The following is a 17,594-nucleotide window of genomic DNA, read 5'->3' on the forward strand; positions in this document are numbered from 1 at the left end:
GCCTCCGCCTCCAAGGTTGACCGTTCCCCGAAAAGACGATGGAAACCACATGTGAGCGCGAGAACTGATCAAAGCCCTCTCTGCTACCATCCTGTGTTTTTTTTCTTCCAGACCTGAAGACTCTCCAGGTATTTATAACGTGGCCCCACAGCATTCCACACCTCTCACACCTTCCCTGAGAGATGCATGTGTATTTGGCGGGGGAGCAGGGGGCAGTGGATAACGGCGGCAGTGGATAAATGAGCTCTTAAAGGGATCTTTCAAACCACTAAGGAATGCAGAGAGGAATGAACTGGCCCAGGACTTCAAATATGCCATCTGTTTCATATTTATCATGGAAAAGGCAACTCGGGCAAAGACCATTTTAACCACGATGCCAGTTTTTATTTCTGGAATCTGCTTAATTAGATGCCTACTTAGGAAAAAAGAGAGAGAGAGAGACTCCTATCATTTTCAATGGAAGAAATTTTGTCAGATGGACGTTAAAAACCCCAATATTCCAGAGGAGGGGCCGGGTAGGTGTGTGCAGTTGACAACACGCGGTTTCTGTGCTGACCCGACCTCTGGGTTCGCGAGCCTTCCCTGCACCCCATGATGTCAGATGCTGCAGCGCTGTGGTTGGATCCAGCCCTATAATTACAGCTCCCATGTTGTTGGATTTGGCTGTGCTGGACAAACACAAATGCATCTCCTTCGGGACGCTTGATGTCAACTTCTCCGCCAAACCGAGATTCTTCAGAATGCCCTGAAGTGGAAAGTGTTGGCTTCTCGTGTGTCAGTTAAGTCAACAGAGCCGTGCACTTTACTGCTGAAAAGTGACCCTTATTCCTAGGTCATGGCCACTGCCTTGGAAACCAGTAGTAGTTTCCATGGGGAAAGGCTCCTTCCCACAGGGACAAGCCCCTTGATCTACTGTCAACATTGTTAACAGACTTTAGAAAAGCCTGAAATGTACAAAGCATCCCGGAGAGAAGAAGGCTGCTGCCATCTCAGTCTTACGGCGGCAGGTGATACAACTGAATGATCATCTGGACCCAAGGCATTCGTGTTCCTTTAACAATTATTCCTCAGATGGCGTTTACACCTCCTCCCAGGAGAAGGGCCGTGGAGGCTGGGCTGGGGTCTGCTCTACACGCACATAAAAGGCTCAGATGCTCATGTTCAACTCTCGCGTGTAGCATGAATGAACTCCACTTACATTTACATGTAGCTGTGTTAAGTGACCTCAGAAATATTTTAACTCACCCATCTCAGGACGTCAGAAGGGGACACACGTCCTCAAACACCATGTTCTGAAGTTCTGCTCGACCATAAACTCTGAGAGGCAAAGGGAAAATGATGCATTCTTGGGAGAAAAAGAGATATACGTTACTATCCAAATACAGAAACCTGAGAAACAAAATAACCTTATGTGCTTCTCACGTGAACCCCAACACCGTCAAGAGTCATACATTTTGAAACAATGAAAGATTAATTTTATTACTTTTCAAGCTAACAGAGGTTAAGAAAGAATAAAAATTGTTTCCTCTGCTGTAAAAATGTAATAAGCGTAAGCAAAGTTACAAATGCTTGCAAAGCAGAAAGAAAAAGCAAGCAAGAAGAAAAGAAAGGATACCATATAATTACCCCATAGCTAAATGAGTTCCACTTAAGTGGGTCCAACAACAAGGATGTAAAAATCATACTCCGGCAATATTTGATATGTAATACTGAATTTTTATGTTCAAGCTCTTAAAAATATTGTTCTCCTAGGCCCCAGGTTGGTTCGGCCAAGCATTAATACACAAAATGGGACTGGAATGCCGGCTATGACAGGGACAGTCTGTGTGTTTATAAACATGTACAGATAAACCCAAGTAGGAAGTGGCTTCCAGAAACCGTAGCTCACTGCAGCGTGAAGCAAGGTGGGAACAACGCCCCAAGGGCAGAGGCAGCGGTGGGCCGCCCATTGCTGACAAGGCCCCGGTGTGTCATGTGCGAATCGAATATACTTAGATTTTAAGCTTAGTTTTCTGAAATACAGGTTTTTACTTAACTGGAACCAAACTTTTCTTTCATTTTCAAAATGTGTCCTAATGCTCAGTTGAGCCAGACCATGTCTAGAAGCAGGACTGATGTTAAACCTGAAGGGCCTTCCTTATAAAATGCTGCTTGTTATACATGATGAGGAGGGCTTTTTTTTTTTTTTTTTTTTTTTTTGCCACACCACACGACATGTGGGATCTTAGTTCCCAACCAGGGATCGAACCCGCGCCCCCTGCAGTGGAAGCGTGAAGTCCTAACCACCAGCCTTCCAGGGAAGTCGCCGAGGAGGACATTTAGAACAAGAGGGACAGGGCTGAACTCTTCAATTAACTTTTCACCGAAAAAGTCCCACCAAAATACAAAAGCAGGAAGAACAGTGAAGGAGTCCAATCTGTGCACCACCAGCTCCTACAATCACCGACTGTCCCCAGCCTCACCTAACAGCCACACCTCAGCCCGGAGCCTCTGAAACTGACCTCAGGTCCAGCTTGTCCGTAAATGTTCTGTATGCATCTCTAAGGGATGATGACTCCTAAAAATCATCACAGTGTTAACCATTGTCACGCTTTTACAAATTAACAGTAATTCCTTTATATCATCCGAGATGAGGGTAGCGTACACATTTCTCCAGTTCTCTAATAAGTTTATTTTTCCTGTCAGTTTTTTTTAAGTTAATTTATTTTATTTTACTTTATTTACTTTATTTTTGGCTGTGCTGGGTCTTCGTTGCGGTGCGCGGGCTTCTCATTGCGGTGGCTTCTCTTGTTGTGGAGCACGGGCTCTAGGCGCGTGGGCTTCAGTAGTTGTGGCACGTGGGCTCTAGAGCGCAGGCTCAGTAGTTGTGGTGCACGGGGCTTAGTTGCTCCGCGGTATGTGGGATCTTCCCGAACCAGGGCTCGAACCCGTGTCCCCTGCATTGGCAGGCGGATTCTTAACCACTGCGCCACCAGGGAAGCCCTTCCTGTCAGTTTTTAAGAATCATTGCAGCTGGTTGAATGTCTTCATAGATATTCAGGGGTAGCAAACTTTTTCTGAATAGTAACTATTTTAGGCTTTATGAACATCTTACTTAAAGAGACACTGGAGCCTTTCTCACCAACAGGAGGAAAAGGTGGCAAGCCTGCACTGCACAGCTACTCACCATGGTACCAAGTCCTCGTTAGCTAACTTGGGACGTGAGGAGCACAAAGCAGATGGAACCGCTGACTGCTTAGAGGTGATACGGCCCGACATCTGGGCAAGCCAAAGCCAAATGATGAAGAAAATCACCAAATCAACAACAGAATTTAGCAAAGTAGCAGGTTGTACAATTCATGTACAAACCCAATAGCATTCATATATACGAACGAAATGAGCTCCCTGATATAATGGGAGAAAGACTGTATACATGATAGGAAACCAGAAAATAGAAAACCAAGGTGTAGATCTTAATAAGAAATGTCTAAACCCTTTATGAAGAAAACCATAAGCCCCTCCTGAAAGACACATAATTCAACTCAATGAATGAAAAGATACGCAGCGCCATGTCCTTGGATATGAAGTCCCAACATGAAGACGTTCGTTTTTCCAAAGTTAGCTTATAAATTGAGCTGAACGCCCCCCAAATACCACATATACTATCAGGTTTTTTCTGAAGCTAGACAATTTGATTATAAAACTTATTTAGCAAAATCAAAGAGCAGAATAGAGAGGAAAACCCTGGGGGAAGAGCAGTGGGACGTGGAGTTGTGGTGAAGCCCATGCTTCGGGGAGAATGGTCAGGGCATGTGGTGAATAGACCCTGGGGCAGAAGAGAAAATTCAGAAACAGATACAACTGCAAAGAGCAATGTACTCTCTGATAAAGGGGACATCCCAGGTTAGGGGAGAAGACGTGATTTAATGGGTGGTACTGAGGTAACTGGATAGACACATGAAAAAATAAAACTGGAACCATTCCTCATACGGTTCATTCCAAATGGGTCATGAGATTTGATTAATGTAAGAAACCCGGCCACTGCAACTACTAAAGCACACGGGTATATTTGTCTATTACCCGGCAGCCTTTGTGACTACAATTACGTTAAAGGGGAATAAGAGACTTTGCATGGCTGAAAGATATCAGAAGCAAAGGAAAAAATACAAGTGACAACTAGGGGAAACAGCTGCAGCTTCAATCACTGACAAAAGGTTGATTTCCCTAAAAATAGAGAAGAAAAAAATGTAGAGTATAATAGAAACAGTATCCCTTATATTCCTTAAATTTCTTACATATTCCTTCTATTAGAAACCCTTTCTATGTTTTTATAGGAAAACAGCTAGAGATATGAAGAGCTCACAGAAAAGAAGAAATGCCCCTAACTCAACCACGTGAAAAGACGTGGGGTCTGACTCAAGGGAAGCCATGGAGAGATGTCGTTTCTCGCCACAGCCGGCAGCCACCCCGAGGCCGACAACGGGCCTCCAGGGGAGCGATGGGGAAGTGGGTTCTGACAGGTGAGCTAAGCAGGTAGAGGAAAGGCAGGCCCAGGTGGCCAGGGGAGGCCGGCCCTTTCTCTCCTTCTCTCCCTGGCTGCTCTCGCTCAGCTGACGGTGGAGACCCAGTGGCCAGCGCACCTGCATCTCTGCGCTCAGCCCCGCGTCCTGTGCTCCCCGGCACGGTCCCCACATGCAGCTCTGACCGTGGGGCCTATCTTCGCCTTACCTGTGCCCGTCGTACCTAATAGGGTGTCTTGCCCATAACCGGGGGTCAGTCAACGCTTGAACTTGAACAACTACACGTAGAAATTACTACAAATATGTTGGTAGGTACATCACGGCATAACCACACACAGTAAGAGAACACAGTCGAGAGGCCTCCAGCTGCCTGATACGCAAATTACACTCAAAACAAGAAAAGTGACCTATTTTTCCCATTGCATTTTGGGTCAATTCCTGTTACTTTTAGTTTGTTTTTTTAAAAACAATACTATTTTATTCTGCTTACGAGACCACTTTCTTCTGACCATGGGGCCATTTGTAGCTTCCCAAGTGGTAAAGCCTGTGCTTTCCCCTGCAGCCACGTTTACTTTAAAAAGGAGTTAAGTGCTGAAACTGTTGAGATTTTCCTTCAGAACTGAAATAAAATATTGTGACATTTACTAGTTCCATAAAAAGCTGTTAGAAAATAAACAGCGTTGTGGTTTGCTAAGACCCACATGCCCCACCACCTGTACAGTCAGCTGATCCTGCGTCCCGAGACCAGAATCAGCCCTGAGTGCAGAGGTAAATTTCAGCTTTTCCTCTCACCTAGTTGTGCAGCACGTTACACACGTTCCTTCCTTTCTCTTCGGGCTCAGCCCAAGCTCCACAGCGAGGACCCTCCCCTTCAACCTGAACCCTGTGTATGGCCACTGAGATGCCAACCAAGGAGGATGTTCCCGTCTCAGCTGACGGAGCTGGTGCCCCCTCCCCGATCCCCAGACGGGGCGGGTGACCACTGGCGACTTCCCCGCCTGCAGTGGCCCCGCCGCCGTCTCCTCCTCTGTTGAGAGCTCGGTCACGGGCAGCTGTGGGAGTGGATGCTGCCACATTTGGACACTGCAGGGTCTCCTGGTGCTAAGTGCTGGTATCCCCAGAGAGGTGATCCTTTGCCGTCTCAGCGTCAGAGGTCAGATGCTCCGGGAGTCATTCCTAGGCCGCACGCGCTTGTTGACTCAGCCTCGACTTCTGAAGCATCTCGATTGGTCCCTCTTCTCCACACCTGCTAAGGGACTAGTTCATCCACCACCCAGGCCGATGCAACGGCCCCTGACCATCCCCAGCTGGTCACTCTGTCCCAAGCCTACAGCCCTTCTAGCATACTCTAGACATTGCTCCCATAGAGGTATTTCCAAAATGTAAATTAAACAAGGAGGGAGTGAATGAAATCACTGGGGCTGGAGAGAGAGGTCTGAGGAGGAACGAGTGATGCAGAGCGTGTCACCGTGGGGCCACTTAGGTCCTGATGGCAAGTGACGCACTGGTTATGTCCCGGGAGGTCCTCTGCTGGCATAATGAACACCCTGAGTCCCTTCAGTAGGGCGGATGGGGGTGGACACCAGTCACGGCGGCCTCAGCAGTGAGGGAGAGGTAAGCTCGGTGATGCGGGCCTCCGACCATGGCAGAGCCGCCGAGATGGCCTCCGCTGATGGACGCAGGGAGGCGTGGGTGCCTGTGTTCTAACCCGCTTACCAGGGGAGTCACTGACTGACTGAGACATTGTCTCTCCATGGAGGCCTCGTCGGACGCCGGAATCTGTTTCAGGAGGTGTAATTCCGATATAACGCCAGCGATGTCCCCTACAGCAAAAGGAGCTCTTACATCCTTTCCGCTCCCAGACTCTGGAGGAAGGTTGGGGAGAGCTCAGACACTCACCAGGACCGAGGCTCTGACGCAGCTGAGAGGCCCGGGCCCAACGGCGGGCGCCTGGCCCTGGAGTCTGTCCGCCAGCCGGGTCCCGCCCGCCCCCCCTCCCCCCACCCCCCGGGGCATAATTTCCTTTTTCTGTTGCCTGACTGTGTTGCCGCTCCTTTAACATCAGGCCAAAATGTAACCCTAAGGACAAGCTGCCCGGAACACACACCCCGGAGGGTTTTACTGATGTCCTCAAACGCCTACGTTTTAACCATAAAGAAAAACAAGCGAAAACTGCTAAGGTTTACAGTGTTTCACCCAAAAGCTCCAGGGACACCATATGAGGAACATACAAAGCCATGAAAACAAGCCTGAATCCAGAATCTCCCTACGACCGTTTAGAATGTCATCTCACAGTATGATGACTAGATTTTAAACAGCGTCTGAGATGATTCCAAGAGCAGAGTTTAATTTTCCAAACACAGCTTCAACGTTCTCCCTGCCTGTGCACATCCCACAAACAAACAAGAGTCCTTCCCTTGGCCTTTTAGAGTAACTCCCTTTTATCACAGTCCTCAGGCTTTTGACCGCTGGAGATCCTTCCTTTCCGGATGCACCTGGGCTGTGCAGAGCCGTGGGTCCGGACACCGGGCTTGGTCTCCAGATCTCACAGCCTCCGCCTCACGGAACGGCCCAGATGGGGTAAGACGACAGGGGTGCCTGGCTCAGAGCCAGTGATCAATGACGGTTATTTCCCTTACGTCGAGCTGCTTTATCGTCTATTTTCTTATTTGTATCCAACTCCCTAGGAAGCTTTCAAAGCATCTGGGGCATAAAATTCTTTGCCATCAACTCAGTCATCAAGTTTTAGAGCTAAAAGTAAACTTTAATCCAAATCCCACATTCTCCAGAAAGAAATCTGAGGCCAAGCGGAGGTAAGTGAACCACATTCAGAAGGAAAGCCCAGGCCTCCGGTTCCCCTACAGGTTCTCCCCAACCCCTGGTGCCTCTCTCAGGCCGTCTCAGCGTTTTCTGAGCCTCGGAAACCGCCCTCACCAAGGTCGGTGGGCCTCAGTCACGCCCTGGTCCACGTGCGGCAGGGAAGGTCAGCCTCCACCTGCCCGGGGGCGGGGCGGAGCGGAGCGCTGTGTGACGTCACAGCAGATATCGGAGTCCTCCGCTGCAGTCAGCACTCAGCACCACCTTTGGGGGTGCACATCCTTCTCCTGAGATGGGCCCTGAGTTTGCAGACCTAGAGCGATGATCCTCTCCTGGAGGGGATGCCGAGTAGCAGGGCCCCAAGAAGACGGCCTCCAACGCGTCACCGCGCCTTTGCCGGGCACCTGCACCGGTACGGATACGTCTCCGCAAAGCCAAGTTGAGTATAAAAACTCAGTCCCCCCAGAATACAGCTAAAACCAACCAATGACTTCTTGCGAGCAAATGCAGACAGGTCCATACCGGGTGATGGATTCAGAGAAGTCTGGACGTCATTAAAATAAATACGCAGGCACAGACTTTGAACCACCCTAAATCTCCACGTTAAGAAACAGAGCGACCAGACGGTAAAACCAAAGATCCACGCTATTTACTATAAAAGCGAGTGACCTGCAGACCCCGAGCAGGTGGGGAGGTGGTGGCTGGACGTGAGGTCGCCCACAAGAGCAGCAGGGTTATCCCCGAGACGGCAGTGCCCCTGGGGCGGGACTTGGAGCAGCTCCCGTTGGGCAGAGACGGACGATTCGGGCGCCAGGACTACTGCTGTGGACGAAAACCCACCGATACGCTTCGATCCACAAGATTCCACGATGCTCAGCGAAAACCTTCACTGGTGCCACCGCAGGAAGCCAGGAGCCTCCTCCCTGTTTGGAAGCTGACCCATAACCGAGGAAGATGGCGCGTCGCCCGCCGTCCCTGGGCGACGGTGCTGCTGGAGGACCAGGGCGTGGGGAGAGCAGCTCTTTCAGAGGTTCCAGGAAGAGGTTCCAGCACCACATCAGCACGTTTTGCATCCTCGCTGTTGATGCCACCACCAGAGCCACCACCTTCCCCCTCGGGATTGAACCCGGTCTGGCCAAGCCTCGGGGTCAACCTGCCACTCTGCAATGCACAGAGGACAGAGGAACACGCTGGGCGGCGGCAAGGACACGTCGTCAGCATCACGCGGACGGTGCGAAACTCCCAGGTCCTGGGCCCCGACTGCTCCACAGACAAAACATAGGGAAGAGAGGAGAGGCGCGAACCAAAGGCCAAGAAGACTTAAGGACTCAACCTGAAAGCGGGCGGGACTGAACCACGGTGTTTGGGGACGTGCCCTCGGGCAGCAGACCACAAGGATCTGAAACCGGGCGCGTCTGACCAGGTCCACGCAGTCTCCATCCCGTTCCCCAGCAGCCAGGCCGGGTCACACACGTCCTCCTGGCCGGAACTGGCTCATGCGGCGTCCAATGCCCATGTGGGCCTTCCCACCACAAGCACAAGGCAGCGGACAGGTGCTTCCACGCTGCAGGACAGCGGCAGGAGCGGGACCCCTCCCGGGGTGGCCATGAGAACAGACACCGAACCGAAGCAATTTGCACAGGACCTGTGACCACAGAGCGAAGGGCGCAGAGCGGGGTGGGGGGGGCCCAGCTGGGTTGTCCGTCTTGGTCTGTAGGCACTTTTCCACATGTCCCGTGAGTGTGGAACCTTCCGGAAGCCTGCTCCTAGTCTGTGCTCTGAATCCCGGTGGGTGATCCATCTGTCGATCTATCGGCTGCTCTGCGTGTCCGCTGTCGCCCTGTGCACCTCAGCTCCGAACGACGGGCAACCTGCCGCTGGGGTTGGTTACATCTTTCTTCCTCTCGCTTGTGAATTTCTGCCTAACGGGCAAATCCACTTCACTAGTTGGTTCTCGTCTTTGGGAACACGATGTCTGTCACCTCACAGCTGCTACGTGTAGGACAGGCGGCTGGGGCTCTGCCCGGAGCACCCCTTTCACTCATGGCTGGTTCCGCACTTGCATCCCCGTGGGCCTCAGGGCCAGGAAAGTGACACCCACTCCCTACCTACCCACATCCACCTCTGCTCACAGCTGCCTGGCTTCAGTGGTAAGGCAAATACCACACGTACGGTACCTCTCACCAAGTGCCAAAGGGTGCCAGTACATTTCTTATGATGACCTCAGAATAAAGAGGCTTGGTGTCGCGCTGATGCCACCAGGAGGGTTAGTTCCAAGCACATCGCTCACGACACTCATGTACGGCACACGACAAGCTTCTTTTTAAATTAACTTACGTAGCAATAGTAAGTAATACTGTTTTACTGCTAAACTAATGAGAGAACACAAGGGATGATGTCCATTTCCTACTGGAGTTCTTTTTAAGCAGCTGGAAGAATAGATTTATTAATATTTTTGTGTGTTACTAACACATGTTATTATGTAGCTCCTGGTTCCTTCTGCTTTCACAGTGTGGTGGTGACCGAGAGGGGACCCTGCGCAAGGGTTCCTGCGCGTCCAGATGTCCTCCCATACCCTCTGAGATCAGGAACATGGTCGGGGGAAGGTCCGCTCTCACAGCTCCACGTGCGTGTGTGTGTGCGTGGATCACGGTAACGAGGGCTGAGCGGCGTTCCATTGTGCATGTAGACAGATGCCACGTCTGCTTTATCCGTTCCCCTGCTGATGGACACTCAGGCCGCTTCCACGTCTTGACTATTGTAAATGATGCCGCTATGAACATTGGGGTGCAGGTATGTTTTCAAACGAGGCTTTTGTTTTCTCCACACCCAGGAGTGGAATTGCTGGATCATACAGTATCTAATATAATATTGTAAGTCAACTATACTTCGATTTTTTAGAAAGGTAAGAAGGGAACATGATTCTCAAAAATAGATGCTGGTAGATTTCCACAGTGGCTGAGAGGGGACAAGACACCAGACACCACCGGGCTGGCCCAGGGACCGTGGTGTCCACGTGGTCGGGCCATCCCCTAAGGCTGAGCAGGGCCTCCTAGAAGCTTCCCGACTGCAGCTGCGTGCAGGCTCCCCTGTTCTTCAAGCTCCCCGGGTAAGGAACCGCCACAGATTGCTTCAGAACTGGCACAAAACCTCTTCGCTAATTCCAATTCTGCTACCAACTAGTTATGTGACCTTGAGCAAGTCGTTCATCTTTTTAAAGTCTCGTTGTCTGCCGTCGGTCAAACGCGCTGGTGTGGAGGCTAGTCCTAGAGGGGCCTTACAATTATATGATTCGTTGAGTCTGCGGATCTAAAATTTGGGTTAAATTCTTTCATAAAACAAGAAAATATTAGGAACTTTCGCTACAGTAAAGGAAAACACATGATGAAAGAGAAGATCATTTCCCGAAACAAACCGGTATAAAACAAGCCCACGCCACGTGTACACAGAGCACCGCGCAGAAGACTCGGCAGAAATTTCTGGAAGAATAGCAGCATCCTTCCCTGAACACAGGTGATGAGGGACAGATCCTCTCCGTCAACCTGATTTAAAGATGTAAAACAACCCATCAGTAGGAGAAGAAAATGTAAATACAGAGAATCAGTTTGAAGTAAACTGATGGAAACTGAAACAACTTCTTCCTTAAATCCTTGTAATACCTTAAAAAAAAATCCAAGTCTTTCTCTGCCCACAGTCTGTAAAAGCCATACTTTGTTTTATAACAATTTTCAATTCCTCAAAATGGTTCATATTTGAGAAACCAAATCCTGATTCTAGCAAAGCCCCTTCTAGACGTAGAGCTTTACAGTAGGAAAGAGCAAAGCTTCAACTGTCCTGGAGAAGTGACGTGACAAGAGTTACATATTCGGCCCGTGACTCGGGTCTCGTTTCCATGGAGATCTCTCTGTCACGGTGCGGATGAGACACGCCAGGGCCCTGGGACGAGCCGTGGTATACTCGTTTGGTATGATTTCAAATCCACTTGCTGATGGCAAAAATGAAACTGTTTTCAAGAGTGAAGTTGTTTTGATCCCAGAATGAAGTTGCTTCTAGAAGTGAGGTGTTTTGCCATAAGGATGAGGTGAGCTGTGTCAGGATGCTGTCCTATCATCTTGTCACTCATCCAGAAGCCGAGGGGCCCCTGCGGGGGATTCTTCTCCATAAGAAGAGAGGAGGCAGCATCGTTGAGGAGGGGACACTTGGGACCATCCGAGTGTGTCCCTTCTGTGCAGGCGGCCTTTCGCTGACCCAGCCCCGGAAGACCTCGGGGCACTAGCTCCCGCCGAGGTGAAGGCTGGGTCCAGCCACGTGCTCCAGCCACGGGGACTCTGGGTTTGCGTCGGCGCCTGGATCGGCGTGTGGTTGGTGAGGTCGCCCCTCCCCAGAGCCAGCTTCTAGAAAGGCTCACTTCAATCTGCACTTTCTTTCATCCCCCTTACCTGGAACAACGTGTGATCAATCTGTCATTTGTTTGTAGGGTGTTACTCCCTTACTGGCTTTTTAAGAGACATTATCCTGTGTGCTATGGGCTTATGAAATTATTTTCATTCCCACAGTGAACCTGGGTTAAGTAAATTATTGGCAAAGACAATCTCAGTCTCTGAGGATCATCTGCCCAGAAACAGACCAAGCTAGAAATGTGCGTTTCATCCTTTTAGTCACTCACGTGGCGAGTATGTTTGGAGAGGCGTCTGTGCCACACCCTTCGTGGAGTTTTCAGGTGAACAGAAGAGACGTCAGCCTGCCTGGACCAGCCTCAAGATCTGGAGACACAGACAAATTTAACAAAAGAATCATACGAAATACTATGAAGAACCTCGAAGAAAAATACAGATACAGTGAGACTGCATGAGAGAGTGTCCTCGTTAGACCGGACACCAGGAGAGGTCTTCCTGAGCCCGTGATGCTTACTGTGAGGGTGGGCAGGTGAGCCAGGTGGGCGGGGGGAGCATCGGGACAGAGAAGGGCGTGTGCTGAGGCTCTGAGGCAGCACAGGGCTTGTGGCGTTCAAGGCCATCGGAGGGACAATCGAGAATTCGTTCTAGAAAGTTTATGTCTGAGACCCGAATGAGCCATCCCAAAGGCTCTCACACAAGCCAGGAATCTGTTCTTCCACAGCGGATTATCAAACAGGCAGGTGCAAACTAAATGAGAAGCGCAGATGGGTAACACTGACGACAGTCCCTGAGAACTAGGGCAGGACCCGGACTCCCAGCTGAGACTGATTTTACTCATAGGCTGAATCCAAAACGCTTCAGTGTGGAATTCGATTGCTCATCGAGATGAAGTGCTGTGCTACACGCCCAGTACAAACGCAAGCTCTCTTTAGACTTTTGGAAATAAAAACAACATGGGAGCCAAGAGCTACAGTGTCACAAAACAGTTCACTTGCGTTCTCAGCAGATTTAATGACATGAAGTCTTTTAACAAACAAGTCAATTAAAGTTAAAAAAAAAACTTGGATTCTGCTGATTTTCTACAACATAATCCAAAATGCCCCAATCAAAAGAAATTTTCTGATCATGATGGGTAAAGTATTTTTTTAAACCCTCAAACTTCTGAATTTGAAGATTCCGTGGAAATTGTACAGGGACGGGAGGGCCCGTCAGGATAATGAAGATGTAACCAAGCACAGCAACAGGGATGAGCCTCCACCGCGTGCTGGGGGCAGATAGGGGAGGGGGGAGGGGCGAGGGGAAGGGAAGGGGGAGGGGTGGGAAGGGAGGGGGAGGGGTGGGAAGGGAGGGGGAGGGGTGGGAAGGGAGGGGGGAGGGTGGGGACGGGGGAGGGGTGGGGCCGATACCCTCCCACTGAAAGCTCCTCGCGTTGACCAGGATGCCCTCAGAGCTCGGAACATGTAGAAAAGGCAGTAACTTAACCACAGATACTCAGTGCCTTCACCTACGGGGGAGGTGGTAAGACGGTCCCCAGGACCCGCTCTAACCCAGACTGCTAATCATGAGGATAAATTGGTTCCCTTCTGCTCACCGCAATAATCCTGGTACTGAAGGAGACATACGGGCGTAAAATGATGGAAGAAAACGTACTTAAAACAAGGAATTTTCAAAGCGCTCGTTTTATAAGGAAGTTTACAATCAGCTACAACAATTTTCGCGGCTTCCTTGTAAAAAATGAAGCCGTCAGTCCATCAACTGAAACCACTTTAAAAAGAGTTGCTGAGGTTAACGATGTGTCACCATAGTAACTGACTCAGAGGCCAGGCCTTGGGGACAAGGGCAGGGATTTAGAGGAATCAATACACGACAAAAACACCTTCAAAACGGTCGCTGTCCTCTAGGGGGCCTGGGACTTCCACATTCAACGAAAATGATCAATAGTAACTAAAACGTTAGCATTTTGTATGCTTTCCAAATTATTTTGTGACTGTCATAATAAAGCTAGAATTAAGTACAAGCCCAACATCTTTTAAAACTTTTCTTTATGGAGATTTTCAAATAGATACAAAAATGGATGAAGCAGGATAATGAACCCTCAGCCAGCGTCTTTAACTTGTGGCCAATCTTGTTTTACACATATTCCCACTCAACCCACCTCCCTGTTGTCTAGCGTATTTTTAATTAAATGTCAGACAGCATATCATTTAATTTCAGTCTGTATATCTAACGGATAGGACCTTTTTTAAAAATATAACCACCAGGCCATTAATCTTACCGTATAAAGTTAAAACCATCCAATACATGTGAATTCTTCCTTGGTTGTCTCCAAAATGTCTTGGTAGTGGCTCCTTCAAACCAGGTTCAAAGGAGGCCCCACCACGGTGGTCCTGGGCCTCGTAAGCCCCTGTCCTGCAGCACCCTCATGCCTTCACTCCCATCTTCTGACGTTATTCACCCATTAGAGGAAGCAGGTCATTCGTCCTGCGAAACGTCCCCATTCTGACTTGGCGGATCGTGGATGGACGCTGAGATTGACCGAGAGCAGCAGCCTCGGTTACGGAGGCCGTGGGTGGCCTACGGCCGCCACCTCCAGCCCCTAATGACCGTGAGGTTTGCTTCCAGAGAAACCAGAGTGCTTAGGGGGTCCAGAGGCCCCCCCGCACCGTAAAGATCCCGTCAGCCCCAGTGGTCTAACACCTGTTGATGACCGTTACCTAGAGTCATTAGGGGTTTCAGATCGTGATTTTCTAATTTTATCATCTACTCTGAGTTTATTCACCAGACTCTCCTAATAAAGAAGAATTTCCCCTCATCAATGCAGAAGAGGCATCACAATGTTTATTTCTTTATCATTTTTTAGAATAAAGGCCTGATGCTCTAGCCCTCTCCCAAGGTGATCCATGAGATTTTAAAATAATAATAACTCTGAACTGAAGGTTTTCACAGGAGTGTGTATTTCCGTCTGCTTCAGGCACTGCCTAAGCGCCATTATTCTATCCGACGTCTGGGGGCGCCCCGCTAAGTTGATTCTGCATCCTCTGACACGACCCCACTGTCCTGACACTTCACTTCCTGTCCAGCACCGCCCTTCTGGCACCCGAGGACCCGTGCCCCCTCAAGGAGTCCCACTGCCCTGTACCTAGAGACCACAGTCTGGGTCCCCACTGCCACTCCTAGGCCTTTTCTAGAGACAAAGATAAGAAACAGGTGGGTTTTAAAGGGAAAACACAATCATGAGTTCATAGTAGAAATGCCTGTTTCAAATTTAAAACTACTAAGGTCATACTTAACTTTATTAGTCTGATACTTGTGTTTCTTTTCTTATGCTACAAATTTTAGGACTCACTCACACGTGCACTGATTGATTTGGGGGCTGGAAAATTAATGAAAGCGAAGTGACTTTCCTCACGCTGAGCTACAAGTGAGAAACCTTATGTGTTCACGTGGGGAAGTGCACCCGATGCCGCATTAATTTCCCGTCTGATAGAAATCAAGAAACAGAAGCAGTCTTCATTAACTAAGAAAGCATGAATAAAGGAGGAAATTCTTTTACATTCTTTCAGCCTCTGAATCCCTCTCAATGGTGGGGATATTTGAACCATCCAATAGGAAGCTTCCAAACACAATGTGTTAGGAAACTTCACTCACGCCATCCACTGCATAGATGCTCCTCCAGACACAGAGCTGAGGGGGTGAGACAACATTTAAAATACACATGACGATGGAATTCTTTCTGAAGTCCCTCTGCTTCTCCAGCACTGGGGTTTATTTCCTGCTCCCTCCCTTCTGTTCCCTGACACCTTCTCGCACCCAGGTATCCATTTTTCTATCCTTTTCCTACCTTCATCTCTCCTCCCTCCTTTTTACCTTCCCTCGGCATTTTTTCTCTCTACCTCTGCTTTGTTTCGTATTTTTGTATTCCCTAGTTGTGTTGTGTGATACATGCGTCTATATGTAAATACCTCCCAGACGTACAGCCTGAGGTTAGAAGCTTGGGGGCGACGGAGACAGAAGGAAAATCATACCAAGGTCTACGCCTTCAGGAGCTCAGGTATTTGAAGGCAATCATGAATCCGGAAAGAGGCAACATGTTTCAAAACTAAAATTAGGGACTTCCCTGGCGGTCCAGTGATGAAGATGCTGCGCTTCCACTGCAGGGGGCAAGGGTTCGATCCCTGGCTGGGGAACTAAGATCCTGCATGCCGCACAGTGCGGCCAAAAAAAAAAAAAAAACCCACTAAAATTAAATGAATGTAAATAATATAGAAGCACAAAAGATAGTTCACAAAGCCTCTTGTGAATCTGTGTGAAGTTGATCAGCCCAGGGCAGCGCCGTCCGACAGAGCTTTCTTGTGATGATGGAAACGTACCACGTGAACTGTCCAGCAGCGCACCTGAGGTGTGGCCAGTGCAACTGAGAAACTACACATCTAATTTTATTTAACTTTTATTCATTTAAAGTCACAAAACTACATGTGGCAGGAAGCTACCTTATCAGGCAGCACAGAAGTAGATTAACAATGTGACAAGGCACTCTGTGAACACCGCTCCCAAAGCACTTTCGCGGACACATCACATTTTAGGACCACTGACCGCGGGACTGCACAGCTGTGCTAGGCGTGTCCTATTGTCAGGACCAGTCAACGAGGATGCTAAGGACTAAGGTGGCAAAATATAAGTCCTGAAGGAGGGGCTTCCCGGGTGGCGCAGTGGTTGGGAGTCCGCCTGCCGATGCAGGGGACGCGGGTTCGTGCCCCAGTCCTGGAAGATCCCACATGCCGCGGAGCGGCTGGGCCCATGAGCCATGGCCGCTGAGCCTGCGCGTCCGGAGCCTGTGCTCCGCAACGGGAGAGGCCACAACAGTGAGAGGCCCGCGTACCGCAAAAAAAAAAAAAAAAAAAAAAAGTTCATCCTTAAATTTGTTCGTGTGGCACACTCGGTTGGGTGTATCAAGACGATACCTTTTAACAGCATCCTGGGCTAAATCTCTCAGGCATTTCAGAAGGTTTCTGAGATGTGGTACCTTTGCTCATTATCCGGACCCTCCAAGGGGCTCGTCTCAGCGCTGAGACGTTGCAGAGACGGAAACAAAGAATCAGAACCGGGCTGAACCTCCATCCAGCACAGAGATGAAGCCGCACCTTCCTGCATTCTGGGGACTAAGAAAGCTGAGGCTTATGCTATCTTAGGAATGAATTCATGGCAAGATCGTGTTGAGTTAGCCACACAGATGTGGCTCTGTTTCCACCAGGCAGTGCCTGGGTCGCTCTGACGACGAGGAAGTTACTGCCCCCGGGCGAGCTGTGATTCACTGCCCCACAGTTCTTCCCGGGACTGCGCTGACATCTTTCACCCGTTGCCCTCCGACAACTGCAGGAGCCTCTACCTCTTCCACAGGCCAGCTTGTCGGAAACTGCTCAGCGACCTCCAGACACCACACTCTCCGCTCACCCCACCGGCCCTCACTGCTCTGGGCCGCGTCCACCATCGTCCTGAAACGGCTAAAATCAACCCAGCCTGTTTGTATCTTTCCTGAAGCATCATGTCCGGGATGAGAAGCACGTCTCTAGCTGCGGGTAACGGCGAGGAGAGGAAGGAGGCTTCCCCCCTCTCTGGCACTCATACATCCTTCTGTACACGCAGCTGGGCAAGCCACTAGCTCGCTCGGCAGCCACGGACGTGAAGGACCAGTGCCTGCAGGGTCGCCACAGACACCCTACGCCCCTGGTGCCCAGGGAGCTCTGGACCCACTCAAGGGAGCCGTCAGCTCCTGCCCCGTCCCTCAGGCTATGGAGACGTTCCCGGGAAAGCAGGAGAAATAGTAGCAGGAAGGCAAACCTGCCAGAAGCCTCCACTACCCCAAGCCGGAATCCGGAGTGTG

The 17,594-nt window shown here is 49.8% G+C and overlaps 1 protein-coding gene across 1 annotated transcript in view; it reads right to left on the reverse strand.

Moving 5' to 3' along the window:
* Positions 1-8,389, reverse strand: part of KIF25 (kinesin family member 25) — a 19,062-nt gene extending 10,673 nt beyond the window's left edge. The window contains 2 exon segments of the mRNA XM_067702986.1: positions 1,246-1,317; positions 8,256-8,389. Coding sequence (XP_067559087.1) covers positions 1,246-1,317; positions 8,256-8,389 — 206 coding nt within the window.
* Positions 8,390-17,594: the final 9,205 nt, after the last annotated feature.

The sequence above is a fragment of the Pseudorca crassidens genome, chromosome 13 (genome assembly GCF_039906515.1).
Source record: "Pseudorca crassidens isolate mPseCra1 chromosome 13, mPseCra1.hap1, whole genome shotgun sequence".
Lineage (NCBI taxonomy): Eukaryota > Metazoa > Chordata > Mammalia > Artiodactyla > Delphinidae > Pseudorca > Pseudorca crassidens.